The sequence below is a fragment of the Anopheles arabiensis genome, chromosome 2 (genome assembly GCF_016920715.1).
Source record: "Anopheles arabiensis isolate DONGOLA chromosome 2, AaraD3, whole genome shotgun sequence".
Taxonomy (NCBI): Eukaryota; Metazoa; Arthropoda; class Insecta; order Diptera; family Culicidae; genus Anopheles; species Anopheles arabiensis.
This window is the reverse complement of record NC_053517.1, coordinates 77,984,002-78,004,900: the sequence shown is the minus strand read 5'-3', so window position 1 is coordinate 78,004,900 and position 20,899 is coordinate 77,984,002. Positions and strand designations below refer to the sequence as shown.

The 20,899-nt window shown below is 42.9% G+C and overlaps 1 protein-coding gene across 7 annotated transcripts in view; it reads left to right on the top strand.

Annotated features, from left to right (window-relative positions):
• LOC120895625 (calcium-binding protein E63-1) overlaps positions 1-20,899 on the top strand; it is a 77,679-nt gene that overhangs the window by 3,677 nt on the left and 53,103 nt on the right. For 2 of the 7 annotated variants that reach the window (XM_040299140.1, XM_040299132.1), the window contains exons 1-3: positions 6,594-6,632; positions 6,817-6,862; positions 13,633-14,949. In XM_040299140.1, coding sequence (XP_040155074.1) covers positions 14,487-14,949 — 463 coding nt within the window. In that variant the 5' untranslated portion in view covers positions 6,594-6,632; positions 6,817-6,862; positions 13,633-14,486. Of the gene's footprint in view, positions 1-992; positions 1,348-4,654; positions 4,796-4,875; positions 5,050-6,593; positions 6,633-6,816; positions 6,863-13,632; positions 14,950-20,899 lie in introns of those variants that run through there. The other 5 variants (XM_040299156.1, XM_040299147.1, XM_040299175.1 and 2 more) reach the window with 5 other exon arrangements.

Sequence of the window (20,899 nt, the reverse complement as noted above, 5' to 3'; positions counted from 1 at the left end):
CGTTCAGCAGTGCGCTGGTATGCGTGCCGTCCCAGCATCCCACGGGAAAAGCCTCCGCCCCTGAGTTCAAAAACCCCCCGGTCAAAGGGAAATCCGGCTCCACATCCCGCATGAACTTTTGACCCTCGGAAAACGGGGATATTGGTAAAATCGGGCGCGTTCAGTGTACCGACGAGCGATACGCAAAGCAGTCGCAACCGCTGTTTGTTTGTTCCGCCACAGCCGTGATTCGGTGCGTAAACCGCGTGTCACAAGCCGTGTGCCATATATTTATATTTTTTCTTCGCGTTTCTGTGCCAATGCGATCACTGTGCGATCACGAACTCACGCGGTGAATGATGTGGAGGCGATCGACGACACTGTGCAACATCAGCTTTAGTGTTTGTGTGTGTGTAACACGGCATTCGAGGCGAAAGATAACCTCGTGGTAAAAGTCGAAAAATAAATCCCAACCGACCAACCCAGGTGGATTAAAGCGTGCCATCACCGATCGCGCAAGGGAGCGTTTCTGCTTCGAGGTGGGGTGAAATTTCACGTACGATTTGTGTTGCTCTGTGACTAGCTAAACGGTCGAGCGGTGAGGATAGATTCCTATGCGTGTGTAGCAGGCGCTAAGGGGGAAGGAAAACCGTCGCGTCTCAAAGCGTCACTTTGAAGGCTCGCTAAGGGTAGCTGCGCCAAGCGGGACAGTACTACGGAAAGCCTTGAATCGTACGGTGGTCGGTTGTTCCCTCTGCGCGATTGACAACGAAACAGCATAATTTGTGCCGGTGTGTGTGTGCGCGCATGTTTGGGGTGATCAGTTCTGTATCATTGCCAGTTTGAAAAGCAGTTTTTCTCTAGACTGCGTGTTTACGATCGAATGGGACGGCTGTTTTGAATGGAATTGAGTTTTGAGCGAGCGTGTCTACCCGGTTGGGAAGGTGTCGGCGCCGTCAACGGGATGAACGGATGCAGAACGCGTGCGCATACTAATTAGTTTGATGTGACAGTTGTTTTTTTTGCATACAAATTTAGACGACAGTTTAACGGCCAGCCAGGTGTTTGCGTGGCAGCAGAGTGATCGAGTGATATCAAGAGAGTAAGAAACATAAACTGAATAAAGCGAAGAAAATAACCCAAAGCTGAATTAGTTGTGCAAAGTTGGACATTGAAGTCTATTCTTCTTGATCTTAACAACCGCCTGACAAAGTGAAGCAAAGTGCATTGGTGCGTTAATGCGAGCGAACGGGAGGAGCGTGCTGCTGCTACTGCATTGCTTTCTGTCTTAACATCCCGCGATCAGTACCCACCCCTGCATTGCTACACATTCGATTTCGAATGAGTGGATTCTACAGCCAAATTAAGGTAGAGTTGTGATAGCCAATGGTGCTTCGTTATGGGTTTTGTTGTTGCTATTTGTTTTCATTTTTACCATAACATTAAAGTGAATAGAACAGCACACGCTGAGTGTCTCTCGGGAGACTCCGATCGATCATTCTCTGTCTGAGCAGCCGGTCTGAGTTGCCGTGCCTGCTGCCGCGTTACGGCTAGCCTCCATTTCTTCACCCCCCACTGAGTCTGTCACGGATCGGTCTTATTGATGAGATTTATAATTTTGCCCTTTTGGCTAATGCCGAACAGCTGCACACCTGGCAGTTTAATAATGTGGTTGTGTGAGTGTGTGCTTGTCTGCGATGTGAGATGAGTGGAATTTTCATGCTCCGTTTCGTCATTAGACGCCAGGAAAGAGGAGGGAAAGTTTAAGATTTGCATAACGATGCCAGATCTTAATGAAGATTAGCTCAGTTAATGCGAGCTATGATTTGCTCATATTTTTTGCTTGTTTTTTTTGTTACAATAATTTCACACCGTAGATGCCATTACTTTTAATGTATTGATTATTTTGAAACATTGTTTCCTCCACGCGTAATTAGAGAACTATTTTTGCTCATTGAACCAATGCGCAAATGTTGGCCGATTTAATCACATGATTCATCCCTACACTGTTTCATCCCCGGTTACCTCGTAACCTGATAGCAGGTTTTATTGATCACAACCCAACGGGAAGTCAACAAAGAAAGGAATTTGCGATGCTGCGCGCTGCGAAACAAAACACAGCAAGAGTGTTCAGAGAGGACAAAAAAGCAACGGAACTTGAGAAGAGTAAAATGAAGAAAGAGAGAAAATAACACTGCAGCATGTGAAAAGGCTGCCACTAAATCTGAAAGGGAAGCTGGTATACACAACAAGCAGCCGTTCGGTTTGTTCGCGAGCGCGCGATCAGCTGTAAACAATAACAACCTGACGCGGCGTGCTGCGGGAGGGCAGGCAGCGCACGCGGTGGGGCTGCAAAATGGTAGCTAACGAGGGCTAAAGATATCCGCGACCTACTATTATTAGCAGCATAGTTTACTCCTTTGCGTCCCGCCAACGCTCTCGCACTCTCAATCCGGTACGTTAGTGTGCGATTAGTTTAAGTATATGCGCGGCACAACGGCAAGCAGTCGGGTGTCGAGGTTGTGCCAACCCGTGTGCCAGTCAAGATGTGCGCCTTTGAGCTTCACTTCCTCGAACTTGATCGGCTTCGGGGTTTTTGTGTGCCGCCGCCGCGTCCTGCAGCTGGTGCAATGGGTTGATGCATCGATGAGAGTGCGCGGTTGCAGCATTTGCCACCATGTTGCGGTTTCCTAAGAGCGCGTGGCAAAAATAAACTATCGTCAGCTGTGGAGGGTTTGACCACCGGTTTCGCTGCAAATGAAGAGTGTAGCGATTTTTCGGATGCCTTAGGATTAGTGGGTAGTTGACTTTTTTTACACAGTTGTTTACATAGACTATGCTTATTATTTTTAAAGATACAAATCTCAATTTAATACCAGTTAAAATATGTCACTCGTTATTTCCCGCAAAAAAGTATACATCATAAAATTATAGAAATAGAAACAGGCTAGCTGGCCTGGATCATTCTTACGAAAAATAAAAACGAATTATTGAAATAATTTTTATCTGGTAAAATATGTTTAACACTGCTTGAAATAATGGAACAATTAATGCCTACTATTTACAGAAAATAGATCAGAGAACCATTCCATAAATACACGAAAGATGATAATTATGGAATACTTTGCTCGAGTAGTACTTTGTGTTGCTGGTAACACTAAAAAAACAATCATCCATAAAAGACGTAACGTTCATAAAAAGTGCAGCTAAATTCCAGTACCGCAATGTGTTACATGAGGTGTAATTAGGTGTAGGTGTAGTGGACTTTTTCCTGGACTTTCCATATCTTTGAATTAAGCTTTGTTAACGTATGTATAACGATTAAATTCTGTGCAACGTTTTCTCATAATGCATGCGCAATACGACAAAGCCGTCCCTCCTAATGCAGAAAATCTGGTATTACTTTATTGCTATATGTTTCATGTTTTTTTAAAATAATAATATGTTAAAAACAAACATCTTACTCAAGATAGAATCACTTATTCGTAACCATTTGGAACAGATCGAGTATCTTTTGCTTTAATTTATAATTTAGCCGTTAGCGTATTTTAGCGTACATAATAAACGTGTTTCAAATAAATATTTTATATTTAACAATATGAAAAAGATCAAAAGTCCAATTGGTACTAATTGTATTTTGTATCTCTGTTGGTGTATATTCCAGCATAAAAATACTTTACAATTTATTAAAGTAATGAGTTTGACTTGTGTAACACATTTTATTTAAACATTCTGAGCTAAACAAATATTTATCACTACGGTAATTTCACAATTATTACAAAAAAATCATAGCGGTGCTTATATACAACGATCACATGAAGCCCGTAATTACTTAAAACCTCTTTTTATACTGTCATAAATAAATGAAAATAACCACAAAATGATAAACCTTGTGATACGTGGACGAGGGTTGTACAAACTACCATGATACATTATAGCTTTTTTAACATTCATAAGTATTTTGTTGTTTTTGATGAATTATCAAATAAGTACACTTATTAACATTAGAACACAACAACATGATGAACAAAGTTTATTATTAAAACTGTTTGACATCATTGTATTATTCCGTGTTTATTAATATCTATAACCAAACAACAAATCACATGTTCACCACTGTATTATGCTTTAAAAAAACTGCTAGAATCTCTACACAGTAACAAGTGACAGCACTGTCCTGTTCCTTCGTTCGTTTCGTTTTCATTTCGGACCGGTGAGGCATCACACCGCTGATCGCTCCAACCCTCCACCTGCCTCCCTCATCGGGGTGGACACCTTGGCTCCCCGACTTTACGACCCTTTCTTCTTTGCGCTTCAACGGTTCTGCTATTTTTGGGGTACGAGGGCTACACAGTGAGGACCAAAACCACACAATCTTGTGAATTGTGAGGTGCCGGTACATCGCGCTCATCGGCCGACTGCACTGTAACGCTTCGCTACGATACCGTGTCAGCCTGCTCGTTCCACTTGCCCCGCCTCACCACGAAACCCCTTTTGCAACGGGAACGATCTTCGAGGCGAGCAGCATCGTTATGAATCTGTTTTCCATTCGATCCGAATAGTTCGACCACGCAACGGGTACGTTTCGCGTGGGGGGTTGGGAATGCGACGACGAATGCAACCGAATGCACCGCACTGTGTCGAATGGGCGGCGGCGTGGGCTGGGCCCCGTGTCACAAACCAGTGTCATCTTTCGCGCGGGCTTGATCGGGCGATCGTGCGCCTTGTGTGATCGCGCTTCTGATTGCTATTTGTTTTGTTTGCCCTTTCGTCCAACGTGGCTTGCCAATAATACCTCCCGAGACGAGTATAATTGGTTTGCGATCGTTCCCACGGCAAAAAAGTTTGCTGTACCTTCCTGTATCATTAATTATCCCGGCAATTCATCCTTTTCAGAAGCAGTGATTTTGAGCGCGTTGTGTTTTGTTTTCTTGATTTAGATTTTTCGCGAAGTGTTAATTAGCGAATCGGTAGTGAGTTAGGTGCTCCACATTCTGTCCCATTCTTACCCGTGCTTGTAGCCAGCTTGAAATCATGAGTGATTTTAGTGAGATAGAAGACGCAGCAAAGGTGAGCGTAGCACCGTTGGGCGGTCATATTTTACTGTGATTCAACAAAGAATGTACCGTGGTTTGAGTTATTTTTATCAACTTATGCACACACGATGGAATGTGAAAATAAAACGCTTTACCCACACGGCAAGGGAAGAAGCTGATCGTTGAAAATGCGTGTTTTAATCGTTGAAGGGATGTTAACTTGTTTAAAATTGGCATGAAACTGAATTTGATTTGCATTCAAATCAAGACAATGGACATACATAAGCGATAACAGATAGCGCTGTTTCCATAAAAATTAAATCACCCACCGGGCAATCATTCGAACGGTTAAAGTTCGTACGTTTTCACAACGAGCTTCTTTGCAATTAAATTTACCAACCCCGTTTTGTCCAGCTTCTACGAAGCGAAGCGAAGGGGACCCTTCGTACAAGTGGCAAAAGCAACACCCATCATCAATGGTGCAATTATGTTCTGCCGGCAGCGATCACGTGCCCTCGACGCTCGAATCGCTCGGCGAACGTGGCAGCGACTTTTGCTCAAGTCTTCTTTCCGTGAATAGCCTCTCTTGAACTTCTCTTCCGTTGCCATTTTTCGTAATGTTCGTTTTTTATTGCTTCAACAACCAGGAAAGGGTTCGATTTTCCATTGCACGGTAAAAGTTAGCAAACCGGCCACAGAAACGTTGGTGCAGAGAAAAAACTGCCAAGATGCAGACACGAGTGAGCTGCTTCGGGGCAACAGAATTCGTTCCGCTGTTGTTAAAATGAATTTCAAATGCAATTTCAAATGCAGACAAATACGCCAACCTCTTATGGAGTAGGCTTAGGGGGAAGGTTGATTCCGCTACCAGCAGAAGCAGGCTGGAAGCCGCAACAGGAAGGTTAATTGCATAAGTACGCTAAGTTCAAGGAAGTCGTAAATAACCTCCCCCTTTCCATCTTCAACCTCATTCTGTTGGTTTCACCAACATTTCACCACTTATCTTGCTTTCACTCTCGCTCGCTGCCGGGGCGGCCATCACCGGAAACAAACCAGAAATGGCAATGGCCGCCGTATGAATCATGAGCGGCACCAGGCGTCTCCATCGCTTTTTTACCCCCTGTGAATCTGTTGTCATCACCACCAATGGTGCACAACAAACCGCAACAGCCCGGCCAAGCCAATGCAGTAAACTTTGTAAACTAATTACCGTGCGCTGCTTTTCTTCACTTTCCGGCCACACACATATATCGCAATCATGTCAGTTAAGAATGAAATACGATTAAGCGAGCGTGCCGTGGCGTCACTTCGCTCGTGGCTGAATTGCATTAAAATCGTTGCGGTAATTGAACGAAACTGGTCTCCAGTGGTGTTTACGCTCCAAAACTGAAATACTTTCAAAGGACAGCAAAAGCATGAAAATGAGGAAGAATGAAAAATTGTACTGCTCGAACAGGAGTTTTATATTACAACAATGCAGCGTTGTTTGTGTCGCGCTATTGCTTCGCTCTGCAAAAGCAGCCGTTAACTATGAGCTACATTTTAACTTGTATATCGTATTCTTGTTTTCCTCCACTTGCACAGATGCTGGGAGCTGCACTGATAGGACGGCGCAAAGTAAGTAGTCAACGTGCTTCTTCTCAAGGAGTCATCACCTTACACCCGACTACAATGTAGTTGAAGGGTTGATTTAGTTCGCTTCCCTTGCTGCTACCTTGCAACTGATTTCCTCTTGTACTTTTTTTTCTTTCTCTCTCTCGCTCACACACACACATTCACATTATCTTTCTCCTTCACCCAGAGCTCGGTTGCCAAAGGGAAAACTTTCACCGAGGAGGAAATCAAGGGTAAGTGCAATGAAAACGGAAACCGATTCCGATTGGATCGATTTCAACCCTCGTTCGGCCGTGCCCGCGCACGTGTAGAGTCGAATGTCATCTAGCGTGAGCGCATTTCGTGCTAATGGTTTTGTCGATGTCATCCCATCGGCGAGACATTGGCCGGGTAATGCTCATGCACATCTCATCATCATTATATCAGTGTCGCCATCACCATCATCATCATCATCATCATCATCATGATTACAATCATTGTGCTACTATTATCGCGCGACAAAGGTCGTTCGTGTGTGGTTAATCGTTGTGATCGTCATTGTATAGATTTTTTCATACAGTCTCATGCAATCGCACACAAAAAGAACCCAATAGTGTAAGCTAATTTTATGTTCGTTCTTTTTCGGTTCGGTACTGTCGTGAACTCCTTCGACTTAACAACACGCCCGTCAGGGGTTCAAGTCCCGAATGGAACGTGCCCCCCGTGCCCCAGGACTGGTTATCCTGCTATTATAATAAAAATGTCACTGAAAGCCGAATCCACTAATGCTACAGGCAGGCCTTGACCGACTGCGGTTGTTGTGCCAAAAAAGAAGAAGAAGAACTATTATTTTATCTTCATAAAGCAATTTTCTTATATCCAGTCAAGAATTTGAACACGTTATCTTTTAATTCATCTTTACAAAAACATTAGAGTAAATGGTACTATGCAGTACTTTATGGGCTCTACATGTTGGTTTGCTAACTTGATTTAGCACGTCGTTGGGACGCGGCCTGGCCACCAAAAAAACACTATTTATTGGTACTTTTTATTAAAGGGTTTTCTAAAATGTTTTTCTCTGATAAAGGTGCAAAGTTGTGTTGCAGTGTTTATTTTGCAAATGTTATGAAGAATCCTGTTTATAGCGTCCTGAATGATTAGACGTCATTTTCTAAACCATTAACTGGAGGTTTCACACTTATACCACAAGGTGTCACAAAATCCATGCCGTCCAAAACATTCAAACAGTTGTAACGAAAGCATGCCTATGATTGGCAAAAGAAGGACAGCAGTAACTGCTGTGAGGACAATGCAAAGGTCTGAGGACAACTACACAACTCGGTCGCTACACCCGGCCAGCACCTGCCTTGACCTCTGTGGTCAGAGAATGTCAGCTATTCGTATCAGTTTGTTCAAATCTGGCCGATGAAGTACAGCTTTTCAAACGTTGCTGTCAATCAATCTTGTTATTTTGGTTGGACAGACAGTCAGCACGGACATCTCACGGCGGTCAAGGTTATTTCCCGCGCGGGTTGTAGGTTACCAATATGAAACAACAAAACCTTGCGAAAACTGATCCGTCTAGTTAGGAGCAGCGTTGTACAAAAGTAAACCTAAGCCTCATTAAGACGAACAGAACAGAACCAAACATGCACAGCTCATTTCCATCAACATTTGCTTAGGCAGAGCAAGACTTTTATTCTCTGCCCTGCGATTTGGCAACAATATCCGTCCCACTTACCAAAACCACAAATAACGAACAGGAAATTATGAATTCTATCTGTACGAGGACGTACAAAACTCTACCCAACCTCGGTAACGTGACGGAAAAGCACCTAAAAGCCGGACCACCTTGAGCGTAACACGCTTGTTACCATTTGACAAAATGGATTGCACTTTATCCGGCCAATGTTCCGGATGGGTTGCAAGTAGTTTTCCCCAGCTCCACCGCCACTGTCGTGTAGTTTTTGGCAATCACAACAACACGCTCTCAGCTTCTCATATCTCGTGCACGTGGGACGCGATTTGGGTGGGTTTTTGGGTGTGGTGTGTGTCTATTTGCACATTCATTTTCACGGTCAACGGCCCTCGCACCGTCAACGTGACGGAAAACAGTGCGGACAGGTACGGACAGGTGAAGAAAACCAGGTGAAGAATATCAAACATTAGCAGTTACCGATTGGCGTCTGCTGTGTGACACGGGACAAGCTTGCTCGAATCACGAAACCTGATTAATTAGTATTAGCGTTTCCTTACACGGCATTCGATTCTGCAGTCTTGTAACGACGCCATTGCTTGATTGCTGCACGATTTGTTTGGGGAAAATTAAATATCACCAATACACTCACTTCCGCCCGCGAGCCGAAAGGTGAAGTGTCAACCGGAACGATTGTGTGGTGAAAGTGCCGTGTGCCGTTCTGGGCTGCCTGCCGGCCTTGGTTTGCATAATTGATAATCCTGCCAGCGTGCTGTGACAGTGACAGCGCCATTTCTATGTTAATTTCGGCGGTGAGGTGTGATGAAAATTGCGCTCAAAATTCATTACCTCGCGTTTATGGCGGATGGTGTGAGTTATGGCGCACTGTTCTCGGTGCCACTCACTCGCTGAACCGTGGAATATTGTGGTACGGCGGTTTCGTTCCCAGGCTGGCAATGAATTAATTTCCCTGTAATGTGATAATTGCTTTCAATCTGTCTAGTCTCGATCGTGTTGAGTTGAAGCAGTGCTTAGCTCGGGGTCCCACGTTATGTACCACGAATGGAATCTTTACACAAATAATCCCTACATCGGGAAATAAATATATTCTCAAACAACCAATTTTGAACAACAATTTAAGCCACAACTACAATATCCCATTAGTACATGGCTCAATATGTGGTCAATGGGGTCTCAGCTAGCAAGAATTCCAAAAACACTACATTAAGGTGCTTCTAAGCGCGTGATAGACTCTAAGATAAGACATTTAATTTATTCATGCAGTAGATGCGAAACTAACGATTTCCGGTCTGAATTAATGATTATGTGCCGGAAACTGTATCTACATCGATACCATTAGCTCCATTAGTGGCAGAATTTGTTCGGAAGCGTGCTATGAGAAACGGTATCGCTATAACTAAAACGATTCTAGCATCAAATAAAAGTATGTTTTGGTACGAAGTTCCTCCTTTTTGCGGGCCATACTCGTAGAGATAGCGACAGTGTAAGGGCGAAACTGTGGATGTGTTCATTACAACCGTTGACCTTATGGTAGTTAGAAGATGATCCAATACTTGTACAGTGTAGTTGTACGTATATTGTAATCTTGTATAGGTTTCAGGTGCGAATAATCGTCTCGAAATAATGAGGACAGCTCTTGATCAATCAATGTTCTAGCTTCAAATGGAGAAAAATAATAAGCATATTCCATCGGCTAGAAGATACTGGTGTGTTATGAAGCACTTGTGCCAATTCTTACATTAACTATGTAATGTTCCTATTTATTCATCTAATAGGCTATAATATTACAAATAACTATATTGTAATAACAATGATTATTATGATAATTGCATGGTATTCTAAGCAGCCTAAGTTATTATAAAACCATCATATACTACTATTTAGTAATATATCTATCAAATCGATCAGTAGCCGATAAAACAGACTTTGCTCTAATTTGTTAACTTCATTAGAGTGATTAAAATTAAACTATAAATAGGATAAACTAAAACATCAAGACGTATATGACAAACAATTAGACCTATGATTTGGCCTTCTAAAATCGTTACTTCATTCATCGTGTTGTCGTAGCGTTTAGCTAGAATGTTAGTACTAAATCTGAATGAACAAATCTGAAGAGGTGATAATTTACATCAAAATGTTTGCCACAAAAGCCAAAGGCGTATTTGACGTATTTCATGTATTTTTAAGTAACAAGTCACACATTAAAACGGTTACACAAGCGTTAGTATCAATAATAATAATATATACCGACTAAATGTTACACAAAGCGTTATCTTTGGAGTTGTTCTAGTTTCGGGGCCTTGGTCCAGGCCTACCCTAACAACGTCATATTTTATAACAATACGAAAATAAAGACTAGCAAAACTATAAGTAGAGATCTTGAGACAATGAAAGACAGTTATAGAAGCAAAATTACGATCAATGAACCCGTGGTTTACACTATTTCAGATATCGTTGTTGCTGTCCAGTGCTCTCCAATTGTTCACTAGTTCTACGTTTGGAAATTGTTTAAATTCATACAACTTTACAATTTAAACCTGCTCTTTTGCTAGTTTGGAACGCATTTGCAAAACATATGATTACCGATGGCCGAGAGCTGAGTATTTTCTTCTCTAATCACAGTTTCATACTCTACGTACACTCAAGCACGTACTCTCGTAAAAATGACAGGTTCTTGGAGCCAAGATCGTTACAGCTTAAGCTGCTACAACGGAAGCGTCACGTACATACAGCTCGTGCCGTGTTGTACCGGCGCCAGAACGATGATGAAGTGCGAGCAACAGGCACCGAACGCAAACGATCATGGCAGCAGAAAATTGGAAAACACCCCAGAGACTCGTGAAATGGTCGTAAAACCGATAATCTCCCGCCGACAGGTCAAACTCAAACCTGCATGAACCAGGCGACTCGATACAGTGGTGCACAATTCAATCCTGTTCACAGCACACTTCTACACGGTTTTACGTGATTTAACACAACGTGTAGGCTAAGACATGTCAACACTGTGTCAAAATTGTCGTCAAAAAAAGTCTAAAATGACCTGTTTTTATTGATTTTAGAACTAGGATCACTATAGGAAAATGCTGGCTGTTTGGCACTGTACCTATAATGGCACTATCGTAAAAACATTAATAAAAATGCACGTAAATATGGTCAATAGCCATTACAATGAGTTGAGTTTTATGGACGAAAGCTTCAACAAGCCATTGAAGTCACAATGTGCTGATAACAATAATAATCGTTAAAAGAAAACAAGCCTCACCAGTGAATGTGCACTATTTTTCTGGGATGTAAAGAAAAACAATTTAATTGTGGTACAAATAATTGGGCATTCTCAAGTGTCATCCGTACTACATCTTCCCGAAAAATATGTCATTTTGTTCAAGCTTCTTTAAGGCTGCTAATGTTCTTTACCATCATGAACTCAACACTTTCACACACTCGTAGAGAATCGTTACACACCAAAGTGCATTCCGGACTAGAGGAGTCTATTATTGACACTACAATAACAAAGAAATCTTTCACATAATAATGCATCACAACTTCTTCCATCTTCATTCCTTCGAACATACCATCCCAGATAGATAATATTGCTTGCCAGAATCCGTCTGTCCATTTGGAAGGATGGATGCCAGTTTAAGTCCTTTATACGTTGTTGTCCTGCCGGATCTGTGAGATACCACACCAGCAACCATGCTGAAGCAAGGAAAGTGGAACCCCAAAAATACTTGGAAGGCTCAGAACGACGATCGTACTCATCAACCGAAGCTATGTCCGCAGGGTAATGCTGAAGTACGCGTTTGGCACCATGCTCCTTCGGGAGTTACTCCAGCCATCGGGGGCTTTCGGGCCGCTGCGTACCATTTATCAGGGTGATTTATGAGAGCTGATTTGATTTGATATTTATAAGCTGCCGCTGGCCATTGGTCGAGTGATCGAGATAGCAGTCGGCCGAAGAGGTATGCACATTTTTCTTTGCCTACCATTTTCTATCGTAGCGCGTTTTTATACCACCGAATGACAGCTGTTATTAGCTGGGTATTCGCGCCACTTTGCGCTGAGGGCCATTCAAGCGGTGTGAGAGAACGCAGGAACGAGTATTAATCATGTTCGTTTGCGTAGCCCCGTCAGCCTAATGATTGTGTTGAAAGATAGGGCAAAACATTTATTGCCCGACAATGCTGCAGCTCTTCAAAGAGCCGGTCGATTTATTGCTTTGTGTCATGTATTGCGCGATTGATATTTCCACAGCGGCTGCTGTACAATTGTGCGCCACTAATGAACGTTTCTGAACACTTACTAATGCTAATGTGCAAAAAGGCAGGCTTTGTTCGTAAAGCATGCCGAATGAAAACAATGTTCATATGTCGATCGCTAAGGATTCTTTCATTTCCGGTCAATGTTCGTATTGTTCCTCGTGCTATTGAGTATGAAAAGCCGGCGAGGTAAGCCATGATTTGCATTTGCTTTTCTTTCTATCCAGGGCAAAGAGTTCGTTAAAGTGTACATGTTTAGTTTGCCACGGGAGAAAGAGCATTATAATAACGTATTTTGCTTCATCATATTTTTTCTATTTTTTTATTTTTGTTTCAACTTTATAATCAACTGATTTGAATGCACAAGTGAATGCATTTTTATCTGTTAAAGCTACAGCATTTCTAATAAACAAATAACGAGTGTTTATAAATAACAAAAGTTCACCAAGCATGTGCTAAAATTAATCTGAATATGTTTACACATAACAGTTGGAATATGTTTTATCTTTGCAATCACAACCATTTTTACCATGAAACTCAATTGTAAACACTGCGTACCTAATGGTAAATTTTCCCCCCACAAAAACGTTCCGATAGCTGAGTTCAAATGTCAAAGGTCCCCACCGTCGCTTTGTAACGAACATCAAACGGTTTCGTAGCATGCAGCGGCATCGATCGTGGGTTGTTCCTCTCACGCCAACGAACCATATAAACAAACTGACTGTAGTCAGATCAATCGCTCCCGCCTGGCGTTAGTTTCGTGTTAGCGTCTATGTGTGTGTGCGTGTCGCTCTGTGTATCATGCCAAGGTAAAATAATAATTATCAACCGATTTTCAAGCCGCACAATCACACTAACACACACCCACACACATATCAACGCGTCTTGCCAAGGTTTCAGTTTGTCAAAGCATCGTCACCGTCACCCGCAAACCATTTCCACTGCCCTTTGGCCCCTATCGTTTCTTGATATGCTCGTTTCCTTACTTCCGATTCCTTTGCTTGTCTCTTTCTCCCTTTCTCCCTCTCTCTCTCTCTCTCCCTGGCAGGTTAGTTTTGTGAAGCTCGTTCGTGGCTATGTTTAATTGATAAGCGTTCAAAATACGACCGAACGTTAACATTTCCAGTGTGTCTTGTGTGTGTATGGGTTTTGCCAGCGTTTATTGCCTTTAAAGCGTTACAGGATAGTGTTGTCGAAATAACTGCCCCTGAAATAAGCGTGTACCTCAAACAGCAAACTAGCTTCGATCGATGCGTGAAGGATAGTTTCTTTTTCGTGTATCTTGTTCCGCCCACCCGTTGCCTTATCTGCCACCAGATTCGTCCAATGTACTCAAGTTAGCTGCTTGATAAGAGAGCCTCGGGGAGACCGGTACCGTAAGCAAATGTGATGCGAGTAGCGAAAGATGAAGTCATAAAGTGCCCCTACACACTTGCAGGACCGGGAAGATAGTTTCGATATCTTCTATCTAACACACACAGACAGATACACCGCACTACACACATCGTTTGTCAGCACTGTTTGCCCCCGTCGTGTTACGAGATTTGTCGTGGCATGCGATAGAGCGCACTCTAGAGGGTGATTTCACGGTCCCTGGTGATGCTGTCTCCAACGACGAGCTGAAGGTCGAGCACGGCACTGCTGCAACACACGCAAACAACGCCCGAGCGCACCCCCATACTGCCAGGTTGGTTTGGGGTTCTTTTGATTTCGCTTGTTTTTCCGCCCTGTCGCCTCACTCCGGTACAGCGAAATCATATTAATCAACCAGATAAGGAAACCCCTGACAAAGATCTCAGCGGGACCCGTTCCCCGCGCTCGAGTGTACAGCATACTCGTTTCGCGAGGGCCGGACTGCCGGACGAGCCAGAGTGTGGTAGAGCCAGGTGGGGCAGGCAAGATATGAGTAGTGGGCCGCCGAGGATGGGCGCCGAGGGTAAAATGGCGAGTGCTAGCAGCATGGAGCAGCGGGTTGAGGTCGCTGACAGCCACTCGGTGCAGCTGTTGGGAGCGATAGAGACGTCGCCATCGTCTTTGTCGTCGTCGTCGTCGTTACCTGCCGAAGTCAACTTGAGCGGCAAGGAGCACAGTGTGGACAGTAATTTCCTGACACCGCGCGCGGCACGTGAAGGAACGCCGCCACGGGCGGATGCGCAGATCGAAATAGGTTTACCGCCGCGAGTGCCCCCGACCGGATGTGTTAGTAGTGGTGGTGGTGATAGCAGTGAAAGCAACAGTACCAACAGCAGCACCGCTGGAGCGCAACCGACAGCCGAAGCGAGCCAGCCAAAAAAGAAGGTCATCCGGCGCATCGTAAAGGTTCGGCGCGTCGTCAAGAAGATGAAGAAAAAAGACGAAAAGTTCTGTGAGTGATCATCCTTCGCTAAAGCGCCACTGTGCCTTCCCTTGTGTATCATGTATTATCCATAGCCCGACGCGTGGGTGGGTGCGTGTGTGTCTGTTGCAACATGACACCGACATGCTTCGTACAGGACGCGCCTGACCGATTGGGCACTTTGTCACTTCGAAACTTCGATCCGAAGCGACGGGGACGCCAAACGAACGAGCAACGAAAAAAACAAAAACTAAAGAAAGCAGACCGAAAAGACCGACATCCTCTGAGCGCGAGACCATGACCTTCGACCGGAAGTCACCCACAACGATAGACCGACGCGCTCGAAAAGCGCCCACCGTCACACGCGCTTCGTCGTTATTCAGCCAGGACAGTCTGCATAACTTGTAGTGTGACAGCAAGACAAGGGTGAAGAATCGTAAAAAAAAATACCCATGGCCCACTCTCACCGACTCTGCATCATCATCATTACGCCGTGCCTTCCCCGTATGGCCAATATACGTGTTTCTGCTTGTACCGCAAACGGCGAGAAAACAGGTGACATACACCATCCAGCGAATGATGGCAATCGACTGTGGCGCTATAAAGATGACGCCCTGCCCTCCATCAGCAAATAGTGTCGGTAGAATGCGATAAGATATCTACCAAAGACCCGAATTGCTGGACTTCGTACCGCACTGTACGGGCGAAAGGGGAGGGTTTGTTTGGCATCTTTTTTGCTGTTGTTCTTGTAAGCACGACCAAGTAAGAGCACACGCTGGTTGTACTGCGTGGCCTCGTGCCGAAAAGAGAGAGAGAAAGAGACATAGCGCAACCCACACAAGCAGAGCGCTGCTCCAGCTGCACTGTCTAAGGCGACTGTGATAAGCGACTTGATTGCTATTGATAATCGACAATCAATTGTGTTTTCCATTCCATCGGCGGCCACTTCATTAGCCACGCTAATCAATTAAAACCGGAGCACCGTATCGGGCCGTGGCTTATCGTTGTTGTTTCGGCTTAGTCATGTGTGTGCATTGCAAATAGGGGTTGAGTGTGGTTAGAATTTCAATTTCTATTGCAAGCACTGTTTGTTTGCCACTGTAATTTTAGATTCGCACTGATGAACTGTAAATAATTGCACCTTTTCTTTGCTTATAATAAATTGTTTGATTTTATTTCACTCGAACTTCGTCAACAAGTTTGCAAAGACATAATTAAAATTTCCATCGATATGACGCCCATCGATCATGACCTAAAAATTTATTATTCAACTTAGTTGATTTATAAATGTATCATCTAAATATCATACTCCTAAAATATTGCAAATGGTAAAAATAAGAATTGTTTTATTCGTCAACCACTTGAATGGTCTATGTTCTTCTAGACTTTTTCTGGCATGTAATGTGGTAGCAATATGTTGTGAAAATGGCAGATGCACTGTCGTTTGAGGATTAATTCTCATGTTCTTTTCATGTGTAATGTCTTCTCAGATTTGCAGCATTGATTATTTTGCTATGCATTACCGGCTAATAGAATAGGAAGCTCTATAGTACTTTTCCGTCAATTGCGAACATCACAGTTTTGAAGAGATTTCCAACTTCACGCATTTCTATGCGCATAGTCAGACCATCTATCGTCATAAAAGCTTATCGGTATTTGCGCTTATTTTCTGTTTATTTGAAGGTTAAAACAAACGTTATAATTATTAAAAATTACCCAAATTTTAAAATTTAAACCAAAAACGTTTATCGCTTTCAAAGGAACGACATTGTTGCAACATACTTGACGAGTGGTGCTAAGCAACAATATGAGCATGCTATCTCGCTCTGTTCGCTGTGATCGTCTGTTGGGTAGAATGATAAATCATTTGGGCGAGAAAGCATGCTCATTCAGGTGCTTGGGACCACTAGCACGGAACGCATATCTCCCATAATTATCGTGATGATCACCAACAGAAAATGTGAAAATGACCAACTGACTGATCAAGAGTTCTCAAAATGTCACCAAGCATGAGATGGTTGTACCCACTGTTTGAGTCTTATCGCTCATTAGAGCTCGTGACGCTGACATTATTTTGTTTTAGTCGGAATTTGTCATGACTATGTCAGTGACATTTTGCAGAACTGATCACAGTAAAAACAAATCGGCACAATGTGACCGTTTAAGCGTTTGTTGCTAAAATGTCACCAAGCATGTATTGATTACACCAACTGTTTGAGCATCACCTGTGATTATCACAATTAAGTACGTGAAGCTGGCATGGATTTTGTTTCCGCAAAAATAATGTCAAATGTCTTTAAACTTTATTACCTAATTAACATACATTTATTACCTAATTAACGATTATTTCTCACAACTTTCGCTTCTGCAATCGTCTTGTGTTTGTGGGATAGGGTTCATGAGCTCAAAAAGAACAATTGTGCTTACAAAAGATGTTAGATAGAATATTAACTGCACTCAATTAGTCAAATCCGTCCTTCAAATACGTGATCTTCTCTCAATTGGCTAAATCTTGCGAAAAGCACATTGTAGATTCTGATTGTTGATAGTAAAACAAGGCAATCGTTTCACTCGTACTCTCTTTTACTTCTGCTAATAGGTCCATCAACCTTTTTCCACACACACAAACAGAATCAAACTTTCCCTAACCTCCGGCGCTCGCCGCAAGAAATAATAAACCCGATAATCACGACCGGCAAACGCATACTTTCGGAATAAAAATCCGTCGCCCAGCGCTTCACGGACGTGCTAAAAGCTTGACACGCTCGAGGTGAGAAGGCAAACTTTGTTTCGGTCCCGCCTCGGGGTGGGGAATTATTTCCTAATCGCACGCAGCCGAATTATCATGCCTTTGCTAATGCCTTCGCGTACTTACCAACCCCACACGGTAGCGGTTACACAAAGGGGATGTTCGCTGGAACGGGTGGCAGGGAAGCTAATTTCTGTGATTTCTCCGAAATACCGATTTAATAATTCATGCCCCAGCCAGCCAGCCCGACCGCCCTGTCGTTCCGCATTAACGGTGTAGGGCTGCTGGCTGATGAATTTAGGCAGCCGTTTTTTTCCTTTTTTGTTTCGGTCATCCATCCGGTCTTTCACGTTAATGTGATGGTGGTGGTGGTGGTCACAAACGTGAGGCAAAAAAAAACATAACCTTTGGCCACCCCATAGAGTTGCTGCAACTGGTCACGAAACCGATCCGGAAAGCCGGAAAATTTGTGTCCTTCCATCGGAGCCGCCGGACCACCGGGAGCCTTTCAACCGGTGCCGGTGTAACGGAACTGTAGTGGAGACACAAAAACACACACACACACGCAGGTACAAACACAATTTCCGTTTGTTTGGTGCAATCCATCCACCGGTCACCGGAAAAAAACAAGCGGGAAGGGAGACAAGTGAGGAGCGTGTCAGCACTTTGCGCTGTTTGTTGAGCTTTGGTCGCTATGAATAATTTATGAAGCGACAGCACCGGTGACCAAACATGGCGACGGACCATTACGAGCGTGTGAATGTTTCTGTGTGTGTGAGTGTGATTGTGTCGGGTTGCGAAGGAAAAGGGAACGCAGAAAGGGGGCAAAGCCACAACGAGAAGCCGAGCGGTTGTGGGCTTTGGGGTTCCCCTTTGTTACCGGGTGTAGTTGTGATTGCTGACCCAGGACTTTGTCAATCCTTCACGTTTTTATGTTTCGCACCTCCGGCCACCACTGCCTGCGCTCGGGCCGTACATTCCAACGCACGCTTTCGGCCCGCCAGGCCGGACTTATGCGACCCAGTCACGAAGGATCCCGGCCCGGCAATCACAATAGCAATAATGATAATCGGCGTAATCATTTATTACCATCACTAGTGTACGTTAACGGTAACGCTCGAGAGGCTTTGGGCGAGGATTACCTTTTATGATGGTGGGGTTTTGCGTCGTTTTTTTGTTTTGGTTTGCTTTTTCGTGTGAGTAAATTAAAACTGTGCAGAGCGCACGCGACACCAGTGCCACACTCAAGGGCTATTAAGCTCGCTTTAGTGCGTAAAAAGAGAAACGACAAGTGTATCACTAGAACAGTATTTGAAGAGTTTAAAGAGTGATTTTACATAGTATTAAAAACATCAAACTTAGAAGACGTCATGTTCATTTTTAATTCAAATAAAAAGATGCATGTTAACTACAATTTGATTGATTTGATTGTCAAATTGAACAAAATTTAAGAATAGAAACATTCGGCAGAAATCATGTTTCAAATTGGTTATTATTTTAATGGAAGAATGGAAGGGTCAGTCTCATGAAATTGTGGCTTAACAATTTAAAAATAGTTGGTATGAATGGTAGAACAAGAAATATCAATAAACCGACGATTGTATTGATATGTGTACAGAAAGGACACCATATAAATCTTATGAACCATTGACTGAATTAAATAAACAATCAAACAATGGAATGAAGTGATAACAAACTTTATCTTAATTAAAGTTGAAAAGATCGATCAATTCTTCCTCCATACTTATAATTTTGCGTCTAATTTACACGGTGTACCAATCTTCTCTTATCCTCTTGTTTATTATAATCGTCTTTTTGAATAGACATCGCTGTCTAACACTTGACCCCACGTCAGCTGGTGTAAGCTACACTGTCCAATTTTACTACTACACAGTACCGGCACAGTATCGGTTGGCAAAATTTTGCAAAAAAAAACAAAAAAAAAACAAAACGGATCCATACATGTTTCTATTACTTACAAAGTTTCCCACGATGTATTGGTCAGTTCCCATAGATTTTTGGTTCGTTCCCATAATTTAATGATATTTTCCGATTGGATATCAATACAATTGGACTAACAAATTCTGGGAAACGGCCAAAAAATCTTGGGAACGCACCAAAAAAATATGGGAACCCACCAAAAACCGATGGGAACGAACCAATAAATCGTGTAAAAAAAGATGTAAAAAAAGATTATGTTTATGATGCAGTAAAATCCTTAAACTCTAGTAAATCATAACATTAATTTGGTTAATACTGTTAACAACAACAACAGCAGAAGTGCGATCAAGTGGTAGACTACGAAGTTTTTAAAAAATACGATTGTAATTAATAAGAAGACTTTTTTTAAGAAGAGAAGAGAAGGTTGTTTATTTAACAGGAAAAATGATTTGTAGGTCCTTGTATATGTTATATAAGCGCGTCAGAAGGGGACAATTAACGAAGATTAATAGACCCTTTCTGTCTCAGAATAAAACGTTTTTGACAGATTCAAATCAATGTTTTTTTCTTTAATTGGTAAAAAAAGTCATTGATTAATAACTACATAAACATCTTTTGTAGCATAAAAGAAAACATAATATAATCGCAATTAAGTCGAGAGCAAATTTCGGAAGATGCATTCCAAAAAGGAAAATAATGGAAAAAATACTATGACATTTAATTGTACCTGAAACCACCGCTCGTCTCGACTGTTAGACACGCGTTATTTTAAATTTTGTTGTATATTTGTCTTTCTTTAAGCTATTACAAATAACACATTACTCCAACCATTTGTCTTCGTGCAAAAAAAAGGCCATGATCAAGTGATCTAATCAACCAACCGGTTCCACTCCTTTGTATGCACAATAATTAAAAAAAAACAAGAACATTGTAGACATGCACTACGCTTTGATAACTTATTGCTCGCCCCATAAATCAGCACCTTATGGAATTATTACGAACTGGAAAGGAAATGTACAGTACAAGCTAACGACGCTGTTTTCGTGTGGTACTGCAGAAACCCATCGAAGGCCACGGTGCCACCACGCAATTAGCATCAATCCTCGTACCCGTCGTGCGTAATACTCAGAATACATACGGTGGAAAAACGGGCCCATTCATTTACCCGCCGTCAGTCATACACGGTCCAAAGCGAGGAGCGAATAGTAACGACACACAGTTCACCCCGATTGCCCGATCAATCATCGGTCAGTGGTGCGTGAGCTGGACACGATTCGTGCGAGCCGTAAA